General features: G+C 34.6%; 2 protein-coding genes and 1 long non-coding RNA gene across 6 annotated transcripts; 1 reads left to right on the forward strand and 2 right to left on the reverse strand.

Moving 5' to 3' along the window:
• Nucleotides 1-376: 376 nt before the first annotated feature.
• On the reverse strand, nt 377-1,736 carry LOC122594421. 4 transcript variants are annotated; one of them, XR_006322994.1, is made up of 4 exons: nt 1,463-1,736; nt 766-867; nt 558-654; nt 377-466 (listed from the first exon to the last, which is right to left on the reverse strand). It is a non-coding gene; the product is annotated as an uncharacterized LOC122594421 (long non-coding RNA). The 4 variants fall into 4 exon arrangements; XR_006322992.1 differs by having other exon boundaries at nt 766-1,140; XR_006322993.1 differs by lacking the exon at nt 1,463-1,736 and adding an exon at nt 1,043-1,269.
• A 2,206-nt stretch (nt 1,737-3,942) lies between these two features.
• LOC122592313 (riboflavin biosynthesis protein PYRR, chloroplastic) lies at nt 3,943-8,170 on the reverse strand. Its single transcript, XM_043764516.1, has 9 exons — nt 7,647-8,170; nt 7,293-7,427; nt 7,111-7,210; nt 6,895-7,020; nt 6,505-6,818; nt 6,082-6,201; nt 5,751-5,996; nt 5,045-5,170; nt 3,943-4,401 (listed from the first exon to the last, which is right to left on the reverse strand). The coding sequence occupies exons 1-9, from the start codon at nt 7,980-7,982 to the stop codon at nt 4,126-4,128; spliced, it is 1,779 nt and encodes a 592-aa protein (XP_043620451.1). The 5' UTR covers nt 7,983-8,170; the 3' UTR covers nt 3,943-4,125.
• A 6,689-nt stretch (nt 8,171-14,859) lies between these two features.
• On the forward strand, nt 14,860-16,363 carry LOC122593678. Its single transcript, XM_043766119.1, has 2 exons — nt 14,860-15,563; nt 16,021-16,363. The coding sequence occupies exons 1-2, from the start codon at nt 14,922-14,924 to the stop codon at nt 16,105-16,107; spliced, it is 729 nt and encodes a 242-aa protein (XP_043622054.1). The 5' UTR covers nt 14,860-14,921; the 3' UTR covers nt 16,108-16,363.
• Nucleotides 16,364-16,938: the final 575 nt, after the last annotated feature.

Raw genomic sequence — 16,938 nt, forward strand, 5'->3', positions numbered from 1 at the left:
CAATTATGTATCCACATTACATTGTAAGAATTTAGACCTAACAGACTTATAAAAAATCGTTGAGGCTTAACAGAGTTACACATACAAAATTTGGTAAAAGAATCACTTTCATATCTTATAAAAAATAGCCCAGACTACATCCTGTTGCACCTCCTCATTATATAACCATTATAACCAAAAAAAAGTAACCCAATTCCGATATGGTTTTATCTACCCTGCCTACGAACTACAGCAGTCCACACTATCAGAGCCTCAACCATATACACTAAGATCATACATTTAGAGTAACACGTGACATACCTCATTAATTAATGACCATAAACAGAAAATTAAAGCCAACACATAAAGGTTGCATGAGATCAACAATTTACAAACCTTGTGGATCAACCTCACGAGAAATTTTGATAGCAACATATGTAGCAAGATCCTAGTTGACAGAAGAAACTGCTAGAATAATGCAGTTAGGCTACAAGGCAAGTGACCTATATGGTATTAGTATAAGAAACCAAAGTAATACGCTTGGTTAGACTGGTTAAAATATAACTAAGATAACATACCGTTTCTATGTTTATGAGTTCATTTCCTAACATTGCTTAGAACGGTGTGAATGGAGCATCGCTTTACAAGAAGTTAGAAGTGCTAACAATTCATTTTCTGAAACAAATTACAAAAACTAACAATGAGTATTTAAGACATCAATATATAAGAATAACAATTATCATCAATGATTTAATAGCCATATAGATATATAAACCGAAACCATACCTTGGAGCATAGGGTATTTTACATCCAGAATTCGCCATAGTTGCCTTCTGTTTGGTGCAGCCTTGCATCAATTTTATCACTTTCTTCCATTTCAAGCTGGAACTGAACATAATATATGTTAGCGCTTAAGGTGGCAACGTCATCCCAATTACACATAAACAGATCAGTATGGGTAGTATTGTAGTGGTAATGGCAAAAGACTCTCATTTTGTATTAAGGCCATTAATTCACACACACTTTGTCCATAGTCGAACTACATTCACACCTTTGCCCCTACCTCATGACCTCTTGGTTGGTGCCTACATTGATGCAATTGCAAGGCATGTCTATCTAGTTCTACACACATGGTTAAAGCCACTCATGTAGGCCAGACAGCTGAGAAAAACAATCAATTTACGCAATTAAATCGATTAGAGAGAACAACTTACACAATTAAACCTAAGTACAATTAGATTAAATAATATGCATACTAGTAATTAATTTCAAACCACAAATAAGTAAACCACAAATCAGTAAACCTCAAAATTAAGAAAGCAATCCACGCTATCAAACTTAATTACAATAAAAATATGCATAAATGAGATTAATAATAAAAATCAAAAAACCTAATCGCAATAAAGAATTGCAATCAAGAATCATAAACCTAAATACAAAGCAATTGAACTTAGGATTGAAAACAAAAAGAGTGTAGCAAAACCTCGGTAGCTAACAGAATCGCATTGGAGAAGACTGAGGCGGATCTCCGATGACGGTGATGTAAATGCAAACAGAATCACGGAGAAGGCAGAAGCGGTGACGGTGACCGAATTACAGAGGAGACGGAGGCGGAGGTGCCGGCGATGTCTGGTTGCCGGAAATGTCTGGTCGCCGTAAGAAGGTAGGAGCGGTTAGGGTTTATTAAAAGATGCGAGAAGTATGAAGTGATCCGTTTTCTAATTTTATGGTTTTAACTTTTAACCTTCTGAAATGATTTATTAGATTTTACGAGTATTACTTTTCTTATAAAAAGGATATAAATATTGTTTTAGTTACCGAAGATATTTCAGTTAGGAAAAGTCTCAGTCACAAAATGTCATTTGTGTTGTAGCGAGTCCAATGCCGCTACAAAATGTCAGCGGGTGACTCCAAGCCAGTTAGTTGCACTTCTTTATGATCGTCAGCGTTATCAGCCTCTGTTAGAGAGATTGGCACAGGAGGATGCTAGGACTGCTGGGGTGAAGTTAGCTGCATATGGCCCTCCACAAGTTGATAATCAAGATGTTGAGCAGGTTGGTGATGAGGGAGATCTGACTACAAGACGTGAGGTAGGAGCTGAAGACGACGGGTCGGGTGAGATTATGGTGATGTTGGAGCCGAGGAGGCCATTGTGGGACCTGAGATTTAGATTTGATTCTATTGGGTTGTGCGGTATTCTGATATTTTTGATACTAAGGGTTGTAAAACACCTTTATCGGTGCTCACTTTACTCCTAATTATTTTCTATTATTTAGGTTATGTGTGTATGTATATATGTTAAAAAAAAGAGGGTAATGGGGGAACCCTAGCCCCGGTACCATAATTGGATACCCATTGACCCACCCCATATAAGCCATATGATGCTGGTAAAATACCCCCATCCTAATCCTCACATGATCTAGGCACCCCAAAGGATTGAACCCGCGTATTTAAACTTTACATATGGATCTAGGCTTCATTGGTAACGGGTACCTTAAAGGAATAATTTTTTGTCCCTAGCGGGGATCGAACCAGAGACCTTAAGGTCACCAAGTGTTTGCCTTACCATTAGGCTAATTCCTTGTTATCTTAAATGGCAATCTATCCTTCGGCTACTTTTAAACTAACTCCGATGTTTAGGATGGAACCTAGGACTTTACGAAAATGCTCAAACATACCCTCCCTCTCAAGTGTTGAACCTTAATGGGAAACCCAGGTATAACTACCTGGCATTTAGGTCATGTATATTATTCATATCATGTGATTATATTGTGTATTATCTATAATACTTCTGGCTAAAAAGAATACTGTGATGAATGCAGCCTAATTTAAACATTGATCTCTTACGAGACTTTCAGGTCTCCTACTAGGCTACTACTATGAGAATAAACAACTGGTCCTTTGGTTTTAAATGAGATGGTTGCCTGGTTTAGGAAAAGGCATGAAAAACCGTATTCTAGGATAAGACTAGGAACAAATGGTGATAGATGGTCGTGGCTGGGTAATAGCACAAGTGTTCTCTGTCAAGACTGTCAAGGAGTTTCTGCTTAGCTATAAGGACTTGAGCAACAGAATATAGGAAGCGATAGAATATAAGAGGCTGATGTGATATCAGACCCCTAATTATCTTCTCGGTTGAAGACTAAGGTTCACGATCATGTGGGGATAATAAGAAGATGTTTTAAAGGCATCGTAGTGGTTGGGTGTCGATGCATCTAGATTGCTAAGAATGGACAAAGGTTCTCCAATTCGGCGGTTTGCCCATAAAAAAATACTCAAATTGTTAAAGTCTCTTGGTTACTTATGGTATAAGAACAGATCGAGGAATAGGATCAGTTGGGAAGATTGGGTTTATATCTTGTTTGGTACAATACAAAACAAAAGAAAATATGATCGTAATAAAACATTCCCAACCCCGAGTCACCAACCCAATCATTTTGAAGTTTTAAAAACTTGAAATGTCAAATATATATTCTCATATATTAAATCATCTATCAAAAATACATCTCTCATATAGTCACATATTACATCATCTATTGCCTTATCCTCAAACTACATAGAATACCCTTTCAATGACTTCTTAATCAGGAAAAGAAACCCATATTCCTGAAACACGAAACACTTGTTACACTGATGAATAACTCAAACAAGTTCGGTATATGAATAACTCAAACAAACCCTACCCACGTCTCGCCACAGTCTCCATTACTAATATATGTATCAAAAGGAATTTTGTTTGACATGGACTTCCATATATATTATCACACAACATCCATATAAATTGTCATGTAAAGATAAAGTAAAATACTACACCGGATAAACATCCATATAAATGTTTATAAATTGTAATTAAAGTGTGTAAGTTGAATAAATATTTTGGCTTTTAACATAACACATCTCTAGACATTTGTCCCTTCAATTTAGCTACGAGATAATAAATATAATCTTCTATAAGACCTACAATGAACCAAATCAACCAAGTATTCATGTATAACATCTATTTTTTTCGTTTTTTTTCTTTCTTTCCTTGTATACACTGTTAATTGATACAAATAAAATGTCCACGACATGGTACATATACATTGCAAATTAATGTACTAACTTCTGCTCAAAACCACACAAGCAATAAGACCATATCAAATGTATTTATGATTGTGATTCAGCAAAATCTGCAGAGAACTCAGGCTTGTTTGTGTCGTCCCCTAGAAACTCGGATCTTAACATCATAAGTAACCGCCCTAAATAATTGAGGCCTTCACCGTCTCGGCCTCCACCCCAAAAGAGATCATGAGGAGAAGCTTCAACCAGTACACAACCGGTAGTTGATAAAAGCATCGATTTCAAGTGTGGGTAAATCGAGAACTTGCATTTTAATGCTTTGTACATCACTACAGTCTTCACGCTTTCCCAATCAGATCTTACCTGCATGACCAATGTGATCTATCAACATGTCCTCCAAAACCTCCAAATATAGTTTATATGTCTATATATCTCGACTTCTGATATAAACTAATAATAGGTGAAAATGTCAGCTCATTTGCATATGACTATTGAATAGGTCTATTTAGTTGTGTTTTAAACGGGTAGAAAGTCAGTCAAAAGTATATTTTTTTAATAACATAGTTCTTATCCTATTTAACTTATTGAATCTTTTTAAAGAAATATCTTAGATGGACAAAAAAATTTGTTTGTGCGAACCCATCTTGATCCAACCCAGCCATCTCCCCAAAGTATAGTAGGCTAGAAAAAACATTTGAGAAAATTATATAAAATATGCGTTTTGCAAAGTGTGATGTAAGTTTTTTGGGCAGTTTTCCACGTTCTGCTACTCATTTGCAACTTTTGCTCGCATACACTTAAGTACATAAGAAAAGATATTGGAAGCACAAGACAACCCTAAAGCTTCCTTATTCCTTTGAAAATATCTAAACTGATAAATAAGGTTTCTTGATTGCTTTAATCCGTGAACTCTTGTGCTCATGTGAACCTAAATTTAAAAAAAGGATTATCTTCTATCTAGAGCTGAATTTGGAAATAAATCACATTAAGTGTGTAGAAGGCATACCATATCTGGATGCTCCCTTTGTATTTTCCTTCCCATTCGTGCAGCTTCTTCAGGACTTTTTGTCATATATATTGCTTCAACATAACTTCTAGCATTAGGATTGCTTGACCCCACAAACTTGTGTGCCTGCATTTTAAGAGGTAAAATACTTCAGAGAGCATCACATGGATATCTCAACCCATTTAATTAGATATGGTCAGTTAGGGTTTAGAATAAAATTTTAACAACCTGAAAAATAAAGGATCGATACTACCCCAAAAGTAGAATTAAAATATATAGAACCACATTTCTAGTAAGCGGGAAATCCCATTAGATCAAACTGGCGGCCAAATCCATTCTCCATGATTATGAATATTTATTAAAGTAGGCAAGTGGCATAGGGGATTTCAAACCATCGTGATATGGACTAAGGACCTCCTTGGGAGAATTCGAGTGCCTCAATGCTAAGCCACCTATGTGCCCAGCCACCCCTTTGGGGTTAAGCATAAAACCTCTTAAATCAGTGTAATTAGAAAACTAAAATTATTATTGAATTATATAATATTTGTAATCATATTTGAGATTTATTATATATTAAAAAATGTAGACTGTTTTGGGTCAACCTGACCAAATGTACTTCAACCCACAACGAATATTACCCATTTTGACCCCAGTCTGTTTTTACCTGTTATCAACTCCCACAGCTACAAGTAGTTTAGATGATAACCTGATAAAAGTGCTCTACACTTGACCAACTGACAAAACTACCACTTTCATCAGGCAGCTGAATTGGATGAGGAGAAAAGTTGGAGAAACTTCCATATGGGTCCCATGTCTTATAGAAGAATATGATTTGCGATTCATAAGGAGATAAAGATGGATCAATCACTGAAGTTTCATCAACTGAAGGAATCACAGGTGTCAAATCAGGAATGGGTTGCAGATATCCACTAATAAGCACATCAGATCCTATCTGCAATTATAGTCAACAAATGAACATTTAGAATTAAGAACATGTACTCGTAATACATAGTAACATTTAGAACATGTATATCAACCTGCTCATAAGAGATATCAATTAACTCTAAAGCTTGTGTCATTTCAACCATTCCAAGTTCCCCAACCGGAGAAGGTGCATTCTTTCCGCCGATTATTTTAGGAGCAACAAAAGCATGCACCTGTATCACAGAAGCATGTACATATATATATGTATATATATACATATATATATATATTGGTATGCAGTCAGAAATCACTATGGTTTGTATATGATAGCAGTGTAGTACAGGAATGGAAATGAGAATAAATTTCAAAAACCCACCCTCTTTGGCAGGTATGGGGACTCCCAAATTTTGAGGATATGATTCCTACTTTTAAAACCCATACCTGCAACCCAAACACCTTCTATGATTACCATTTACATTCACTCGTACTCAATCACATTGTTATTATAACACTTAAATCAGAACACAATCACACACCTTGTGTATAACACCAGAAGAAATAGCTGAAGCAGATAATGTCCCTCCACATTCCCACAAAATCGAAAGATGACCACGATCATAAAGGTAGTCCACAACATCTCTGGGATTCAAGATGTCAAATTCCACTACTTCAACACCTTTTGATGCAAGAAACTTCTGAAAACTTCTTCTTGCACCTCTCTGAGTGACGACCATTGTGGGCACCTCACTGACATCCCATAGATTTGCAACCTCAGGAAGATCAAGAGTTTGTGACATAACAATTCGCATAGGTAAATGTCCACCTCCATGTCTTGGAGTTAACCGCGGATCTATATACAAAATTAAAATTAGATAATAGTAGTAAAGGATACATTAAGAATCAGCAGAAGTCATAAAGTTGCATACTATCTTTGCGCACAGTATTTCCTCCTACAATAACCGCATCACTTCTACCACGTAATTCAAAAACTCGAGATCTAGACTGCTTGCTACTTATCCACGATGCATGCCCACTACTAGCAGCAATTTTTCCTATCAGAATTTGGTCAACAAAAAAAAATCGTTTAAATTAAGTCTTAAAAGATTAAATTTTTAATATTTATACAAGTGCATTGTACTAACCATCAAGGGTCATTGCATACTTCAGAACCGAGAATGGGACACGGGAAGCTGATCTATAAAGCAAAGGAGCATTGACAACGAGACAGGATTTTAGAGCATCCTAGAAAAATGCAATATAACATCAACAAACGTATGACTCTCTTAAGAAAGAACATCCAATATAACAAATATAGGCAGCATACCTCAATGGATGAATTTCTTATATCCTCCCCAAGAACATCGACTTGCAGGCCTTCGTTTCTTAACGTGTGAATAGCTTTTCCCCTAAGATGTTGTAACGGATGTCTGATCCCGATAACAACTCTAGTGATTCCTGACTAATGCTTAAACGTCAAATACACGTAAAATTTAAGTAATCCACTCGGCTAGACCTTATCCTACCTATCGGGTATTTTGTTATCGTATTTAGCAAGAATAATTAGAGGCTTATTATTCGAAACACAACCGAAAGGCACAATTTTTATCCCTAATTAACAGATAAATTTAAAAATTGGGGGGGGGGGGGGGGGGGGGGGGGGAGGGGGGGGAAGAAAGACCTGAATAATAGAAGAAATGGCTGTAAAATCACCATGGCAGTCACCAGGTTCCATATTAACATACGCAGTGGCGCCACGGGAAAACTCTCCGGCGGCCTCCACCGCCTGAACCTCCGCCGGCTTTGTTCCCTGTGCATAAAGATACCCTTCTCCGACAACTTTTCCGGTTGTTGTTGCAATCACGCAGCCAAAGTTAGGATGTGGGGAAGTGAAACCGGCGGATTTGTCGGAAAGTTCGGCGGCGCGTTTCATGTACGACGCATCAAGCGAGTGGGAATTGATAATGGGTGTTGCATTGCATCTGATTGGAGTCATAAACCCCATTGCCATCGTCATTAGGTGGTCGGTTGACGGTGGTGGCGGCTGGAAGTTTAGGTGGACGCCGGTGGCCGGAATTTCAAGTGGAGGGGTGTTGGTGGTGGAAATGAGCACACGGTGTTCACGGTTTGGTTTCAACACACTCTAAAACTGAACCATTTTAAAAGTCAAATAAAATCAAACAGTTTTTTAAATTGATGCTCAATCTGGTTAATAGTCTGATGGGATGAGAAATTTGTTTCCGGCTACAATTATCTTATCAATTAAAAAATATATAATAAGTCACAGCGTTTTTGTTTCAACTCGACTCGTAAAATTTAACTCGTGCCTCATAAGTGGAATCCACTTGTGACAAACATATGATTTTTGAAGGATTTTTAGGTTAATGTTTAAGAAGATTTGGTTCAATTCGGTTAACTACATCAATTGGATATAAAAATCGGGTAACCGAACCTTTTACACTGGTTTTTCAGTTTTTTAAGACTCCGCTTTTTTTTTTAATCGGATCAAGTTGTTTCGTTTTCCAATTTTATAGCTCTTTTTTACACACTTAATATCTTATATTATATGGCTTATTTGAAAACATTTTCCACGACTGAACGTATCCGTAATGACTCAGCTTAATATCTTATAGGAGTATGAGTATGACGACTCAATAACGGATCTTGAAGGAACTCAGGGCCAAAAGTCACGGGAACCAAAAGTAATACTAAGAAATTTTTTTCACACCATATACGTATAAAGTAAGACCACGGGGCGAAAAAACAGAGGGTGGTCGGAGGCCTCACGGGTTCTTAATAAAATCCTCCCATGTGACGATCATTACGGGCATTAATCCTTGCAATAACCAAAAACACAATTAACTAATGCATATTCACTTTTAAATTTGATACATCTAAAGTGGTTTTATGTATTCGTGAATTACTAAAATTAATAGGCGTTGTTAATGGGTTAAGAACTGCACTTGCGATCACCTAATCATCAGACTTATTACGCAACAACCATCTAAATCTAAACTTTAAACAAGAACCTAATATCAACTCTTAAATTAAATAGATTAAAAAAAAAGTTAGAAACAAACTCAAATCAATCACCATTTCGCCAATGAAAGAGGTTATAAACAATAAACTTATGATCTCATAGGAAATATTGGATCAAATAATGTAGGCAAGACAAAGAATTGAATCCGTTGGATGCGGGTTATAAGTAATTGGGCTAGATCACTATATTAATGGGTCACTGGATTTAATGCAATGAGTGCCAGTCTTTTAGCTTTTTGACGCCAATAGTCCAATACATTAATCTCGACCCAATGTTATATATTGGGTATTTGGATGTGTCATGGGAAATTGAGAAGTTGATTAGTCTTCTTGTTAGCAAATAAATTTAGAAGAATATATAGACATATAGTTGTTTCCATGATTCAAACATTGAACTTTGAACATTGTTTGGATTATTTTAGTTCACATAATATTTTTAAAAGAATCAAAATTTGTTAAAAAAATTAGAACTTGAAAGTTTCAAACTTTATCATGTGTTTGGTTAATAAAATTATCAATAAAAATAGGTTAAAAAAGTCCAAACAACAAGGTATGTGTGATTTTCATAATCACAAGACATACTTCGCGATCTTGATAGGTACATTGTGAAAATTTGAAAAAAGTGATTAAAAAGGTTTATCTTATGTAACTGCGATTTGTCAAAAATTATGTTGTGATTTCATCGCATGCTACCAAGCCAAATTGTGTTGCAATACACCCGAAAACCCTATTTTTGTTGCGGCATGGCTGGTAACCCAATAAATGTTTAAAAAAAAAGAAGCTCAATTGTGATATTTAATATTTTTTAAAATACTTTTGATCTTTTTTTGAGTGGCATATATTCTACTCATACTCTTAAAACACAAATGTATTTAATGAAACTCAAGAGACTCAAAAAACATTCTATTAGTCAACCAACACAAATGTGGGAAGTAAGATCGACTTAAACCTAAATGGATTCTCTTAAGATCTAAAACTTTACCAATAGGCCTTATCAAATACCCGTCATCTGTCATCCATCATTTTACATTGTATTGTATATGTATATATTTTGTGCACCACCTAAGTTTTTGTTCTAAAACATGTTCTTTAGCTCTAATTTCTTTATGTTAGCACCAGTGGCGTTTCTATATATAAGTTATAGTGGTCAATGGATCACCCTTGGAAAAGGAAAAATTATATAGGTTTTGTAAGAAAAATTAATATGAACCTCCTTATAAATTGAAAAGGAACCCCTTAGACTTTAAAATGGTAAAATAAAGAAAGCAAATAAAGTAAAAATAAAGACTCTTTGGCTCCATACACTTATAGATATTATGATATCGGTTAGTTTATTTGTGGTTATTATCTAGAGTATGAAGATAGTTCAGTTATATATTTTTAGTCAGTAGCAAATAATACTTTGTATATATTTTATTTGTGGTGTATCATTGTTTCCTGTTTCGATTTTGTTACTTCAAAAGTTTAGGGCAACTTTATAGTTTTAGTTAGAAATGAGCAATGAAATCGATTAAAATCAAAGTGTGAAAGAAAATAATTAAGAAAACTGGTGTTGTATGGTATTAATATGATCAAGTAATATGCTCGAATTTATGTTTATGTGTTTGGACTTGTGACCCGTTTGGTTAACCATGCCCGTTTTAGTTTTTTCTCATCCATTAACTTGTCGAGTCAAAGTATTATGGACCCCTATGACTTAGAATGCTAGATCCGTCACTGGTTAGCACCCAATGTTTATGTTTGATATCTTAAATTCTTTTTAGAAAAACAATACGAACAACATGTATATAATTCACACAAAATTGTTCATCCTATCACGTGGTTTGACCCACAATCCTAATGCAACACATTTTATGCTAGCTAGCAAGTAGCAACCGACGTCGAAACCTCTTTTTATGGTCGTTTTGAAAAGTTAAGTAGATTTAAATGTACAATGACATCTCATCTAATTATCTTATAAGAAGATGAAAAGATATTGGTGAAGTAGAAGATTATTGCACATTTGCACATGATTTGATTTCCCTTAGTCCCTAAGATATATATAAAGTAGTAACATGCTTTAGAAACTAAATCATCTTTTTTCCTTCATATATGATGCGGTCATGCATGTTTTTACATTCTTTTTTTCCCTTTTGGTATAAGTTCACCTCAGATTAAACTATGAAAGCATATAAAGTTGATGAACCACTTGCAAAATGATGACTATGCTTATATATTATTATGTCAAATATGTAAAAGCTTTTAATTCCGATTCTCCAACTTTTATTAACTAAAACTATGATGTTTATATGTGTAATTAAACATGGTCGTGCATGTGAATATGTGATAATGCGCATCTAAAAGCTTTCATTTTCCTATTAATAATAATTAACTAGCTGGAGCAAATTAAGTATGCATGTTATTTTGGCAAAGTTACGAACTTAAATTTATAGAAAAATCACGGATTGTGAGTTTAAGATCGACTCTCATAGTCTCATGATATGTTCATAGACATTAATTTATTTATTTTTTCTTACTCATTTTTTAAGAACACCCGTTATGAGACAAGGACAAGAGCAAAGTTAATTTCCGGTTATTAGATGGAATTAGAGGTATATCATATATTATTATTTTTTATTTAATCACTGAATTAATAACTTATTGTACGTGTAGATTAAAATATAACAAACTTCATTTATAGCCATCTACTAATTGTCTCTGGTTGTTGTCTAATGTTGTGTTTAGCTCGATTTGGCATCATCCGGCTTGCAACGCCTAGGTATTTTGTTTTTCACATATATATTGCAACACAAAAAATGACAAGTACACACACAATGGTGGTGGCTGACTGGCTGAGACAATGGTCTAGTAGGGTCGACGACAAATGATGATGACGACGATTATTCGTGGTGGTGGCAGTGTCTAATGATGTAGATCGATGTAAATATAACTAATTCAAAAGTGTTAATGTAAACATTTTAAAATATTAATGTTTAGAGCGTTAATTTGTAAAATAAAAGTTTATGGTGTAAATTAGTTCATTAAGTATAAATTTTGTATTTTTTTTCCAAAAGAGTACTAAAATTTTTACATGATGAAGATATGATTAATACAAATATGATTTTTTCTAACACATGTGAAGTAAACTGAAGTGACCTTCAGAGTGGCAAAGTCGGTCCTTATCTCGTAATACAATTTCTGTTTTTTGCCATACAACACACCAACAACCACAACAACAAAAAAGACCCAATCTCTCAGCGTGTTACAGAGGAGGTGAGCTGTAGACAGTCTTACCTCTACCAAAAGGTAAAGAGTCTGTTTCCATAAGGACCTCTGACCACAAAGAAGTGAAAGTCAAAAAGAGTAAAGAGGTTAGTTATCATACTTGTTGTTCGACGATAGCAGAGAAGGAAATACATGTCTGTTAGTGTCACCTGGCTACATTAAGCGTAGGGGGAAGTAGCAAGCATGCAACCTAACATATTTTAGTACAAGTTCGACAATACATATACACTAGCAACCCTATTGAACATATTAAACAATATAAAAGTGTAACAATATAATAAACTTAGCCTACAGCAAGAAACCCAATATGGGGTATGGAAACAACCATGCATATATACATATAAAAATGGAAACAACCATGCAAAAAAGATAACCGGTGTTAAACGACCTATGAAACTAAAGTACTAAGGCCACCTAGCTAGACTAATCCTAGTCCTCACATATACTTTCAAAATCCCTAAACTAATCATAATCCTCTAGATCCTCTCCCATTAGTCATGTCCTCCGACAAACAGAACATTTTAGAGCTTTGTTTATATATTTGAATTTATACACCCTTTTTCTGACACGTTTTGGGTATTTAAATTCTCCAGACCGTTTTTCAACACAAATAGATGATGATTAATCTACAACAACCTTTAACACTCCATAACAATATAAGCTATGCGGTTATACATTATTTATATTTGATGATTGATGACTAATTGGTTATATGTTGTAGACATAAATTTAACAATAAATTTGGTCTTAATGATATTACCTGTTCATATCTATATATTAACTAAAAAAAATAATAGCTCCTATGTTAAAAGTTATATAAAGAAAATGTCTAAAATATCTTTAATGGTTATATTACACTATCGATATTTTATTCTTTAAATATCTTTATTAACCCTTATATTAATTACTTTTACATCAATTATCCACACCATTAGACACCCCATATACCACCAACAGTCGTCCCCCTTCTACACCAACGCCATTACCGTCACAAACACCGCCGCATTACGCAGATATTGTACATGTATCCAATTATATATATACTAAAAACCTATGTAAATGTACAAGTATTTTATGCGTGGAATGTGCAACCTTTTAAAGCCATACTAATTTTAATCAAATTTCGTTTTAACCCCCTAAGATTTTTTATTTTACTTTTACCCCACATCAAAGTTTTCGCTTTCATTTTCGTGACATTAAATTTTTAGGTTCTCATGTTTTCATCAAACAACTTTCACACGATTACTGTTTTACTTTTAAACATTTGGTCTTTGATTATTTTCATTTGTCTTTTTGCACATATAGTGTTTTCATTATACAATAACTTTTATTTTCATTACGTCTTATGTTCATGTTATATTTACAACATTAATATATATAGTTATTGTTTATGTTTCTATACATCTTAATATTCTTTTACATTATTTTTATTGTATTGCTACATGTTTAATTATTTTTTTAATGAAAGTTTTCATCTTTTAACTTGTATCTCATATCAAAATTTTCCTTTTGATTATTTTCGTCCGTAATATATAATAACTTTTATCATGTTTACGTCTTATATTCATGAAACATTTAAAGTATTAATATAGTTATTGTTTGTGTTTTTATACGACTTATTATTCATTTACAATATTTTTAATGTTATTGCTAAATGATTAGTTGTCATTTTTAAAGTTTGGGTTCGAATGTTTGACATAAATTTGCCAAGACTTTATTGTATAAAAAACGTACTCTGCGGCAACGCGCGGGGTAAATAACTAGTTACAAATCTAAAAAGAATTTGATTTTTTTAGAAAATCCCTTCTCCTGCTCAATAACTATTTTGTTTATATATTCTATATAAAGAGAATTGAATTTAATACTTTAAACATTTTTTACAATATCTTTAAATTACCCCTAACTCTAAAATAAGTGGTGTGAAGTGAATGTGTGTTAATTACTTATTTTAGAGTTAGGGGTAATTTAAAGATATTGTAAAAAATGTTTAAAGTATTAAATTCAATTCTCTTTATATAGAATATATGTAATTAACACACATTCACTTCACACCACTTCTTTGTCTCCTTTTTTTCATACTATCACTTTCGAGTGTCCATCATCACCGACACCTTGACCATCGTCTTCCATATCCATTACCACCACACTTAACCATCGCTTTTTAAATGGTATCGCTGCAACGCGCGGACACCCATTTAGTACTATACTATAAAAAGAATAAATTTTACTTATTTATGGAAATGTTGAAACTTGTGTAATATTTACACATAGCACTCCTTAAAATATTTTTATCTACACTACCCACTTTAACATTAATAATTACATTACACTATTAATCATTTATTTTTTAAAATATCTCAATTAATTAATTACATCATTTACTTTTATATCAATAACTTACACCACTCAATACTGTCTACGCCATTAATAATCACCCCTACCATCTCACTATCGCATGTTATTGAATTTAAACCGAAAACCTTTCAAATGCTTCAAAACACCAATTCATTTGATTTTTACAACAAATGATAAAAATGGAAACAGGAACAAGAATAGATCAGTGGGGCCTCCCTCCATAAACCTCATTGTACTATTTTTACTTCACTCCACCACCCCTCCACATTCCCCCCTCTTTCACAAACAACCAAAAACAATGACTCACCACCACCACGTCGACATCCCACCACCGTCATTCCCCCACCACCACAACACCACCACCACCACAAACCACCACCGCCGTCAACAACAACACTACATCCCACACACATCCTCATCCGCCTCCCTCCGCGGCTGCTGCTGCTGCCTAATCCTAGTATTCTCCTTCCTCATCCTCCTGGCTCTCACTCTCACCCTCGTCATCATCCTCGCCGTCAAACCCAAAAAACCACAATTCAACCTCCAAAACGTCGCCGTTCAGTACATCACTCTCACACCCACCTCCACCTCAACCTCCACCACCACTCTCCCAACCAGCGCGTCACTCTCACTCGCCATCCAAATGCTCTTCACTGCCAAAAACGAAAACAAAGTCGGAATCAAATACGGAGATTCCACATTCAACATAATGTACCGTGGGATTCCGTTGGGCAGAGGTCGGGTACCCGGGTTTTATCAGCCTGCACATAGTGTGAGGCAGATACAGAGCTTGGTTAATGTTGACCGGGTCAATTTGATGCAATCGGATGCTTTTAATTTGTTGAAAGATGCCCAGGTGAACGATCGGGTCGAGTTTCGGATCCTTGGTGATGTTAATGCCAAGATTACTATCATTGGTCTAACTTCCCCTTCTGTTCAGGTTCCATTATTAATCTCATTCCACCCACTATTTTTTACATATATAAAGTGTATATATATGTATACACATATTGATATTCATAATGCTCGTAGTTTTTTTAGGAATATTACACTGTCCTGTCCAAACTGGTTAATTACGAAATAGAAGCGTGACACTTATTTTGGGACGAATGTAGTATAGTTCAAAATAACTACAAGTTGTGTCTATTTAGACCACACAGTTAAGTTTCTTCTTTTGTGTTGATTTTTGTATGTTAATTTGCTTTATATTGCAATTTTGAAGCTCAAATTAGTTTATAGGAGTATGACTATGTTTATAGAGTTAAATGGACTAATATTGAAGTATGGTGTTGTTACCAAAAATCACAATTACCTTGAAAACATTGTTTGTGTGTGTATTTATTTGCTAAAAACGAAAGGGTGCCGTTGAAAATCTTAACTGGTATCATATATTACAGGCATCCGTTGATTGTACAATAGCTATAAGCCCATCAAAGCGAGCTCTCATATACAAGCAATGTGGATTTGATGGCTTGCAAGTATAAATGACACAGTGTCACCAATTATCATCAGATTCAGCCACCGTTAAGATGAGTTTGTTTGGTGCGGTTTTAAATTGCTACCGCTATAATATTATTGGGAATAGTATGACTAACCATTTGCGTATACGGGTTTTCCTTTTCTCCCCCTCAATTCTTGTAATTTCTTGTAAACCCAAGTATATTTCCAGGATGTTAGAAGCAATGCTTTTTGAGTTTTTGTGAATGGTAAGTCAAGTATAGTGATTATTTACTCAAACTAGAATGTCTTTTAGTATGTTCCAAACACAGGTGCTATCTGTTTATGATCCCAAGTTGAGTGATTTTTTGGTTAATCAAATAATGAAAGTTGATTTTCATATGTAGTGCTTTTTAAGTCATGTGTGGATGGCATTGAAGAATTTTTTGTATAAATGATGAAGAAGCGTAAGATTCAATTATAGTAAGATAGAAACTTCTAAGTGATTTGCATACCCATATAGAGCAACAAACCGATTCGCTGCTAGTTTTCTTACTACGGACAGACACTAGTGACCGATGTGCCATATGTATAAACGAAACCTACCTTCATTTAACAGATCATGAACAGATTCGAACTTGTTCATATGTATCTCTAAAACATATCATTGTTAGGATATAACTCTGACCAACATTGGTGGTCACTGTTACAAAGGTTTAGAGCAGGGAATCCTGTTTATGCTTGGTTGCTACTTGCTAGGTTGGAGGTTTAAATGCATAAACATAAACAATGTTGGGGAATGCTTGAAACCAAGATAGAGAAGCCACATTCACTTTCATCAAAGTTCCGAGATAGAGAAACACATTACACCTTCGCAA

The sequence above is a fragment of the Erigeron canadensis genome, chromosome 3, assembly GCF_010389155.1.
Source record: "Erigeron canadensis isolate Cc75 chromosome 3, C_canadensis_v1, whole genome shotgun sequence".
In the NCBI taxonomy this organism is placed as follows: Eukaryota; Viridiplantae; Streptophyta; class Magnoliopsida; order Asterales; family Asteraceae; genus Erigeron; species Erigeron canadensis.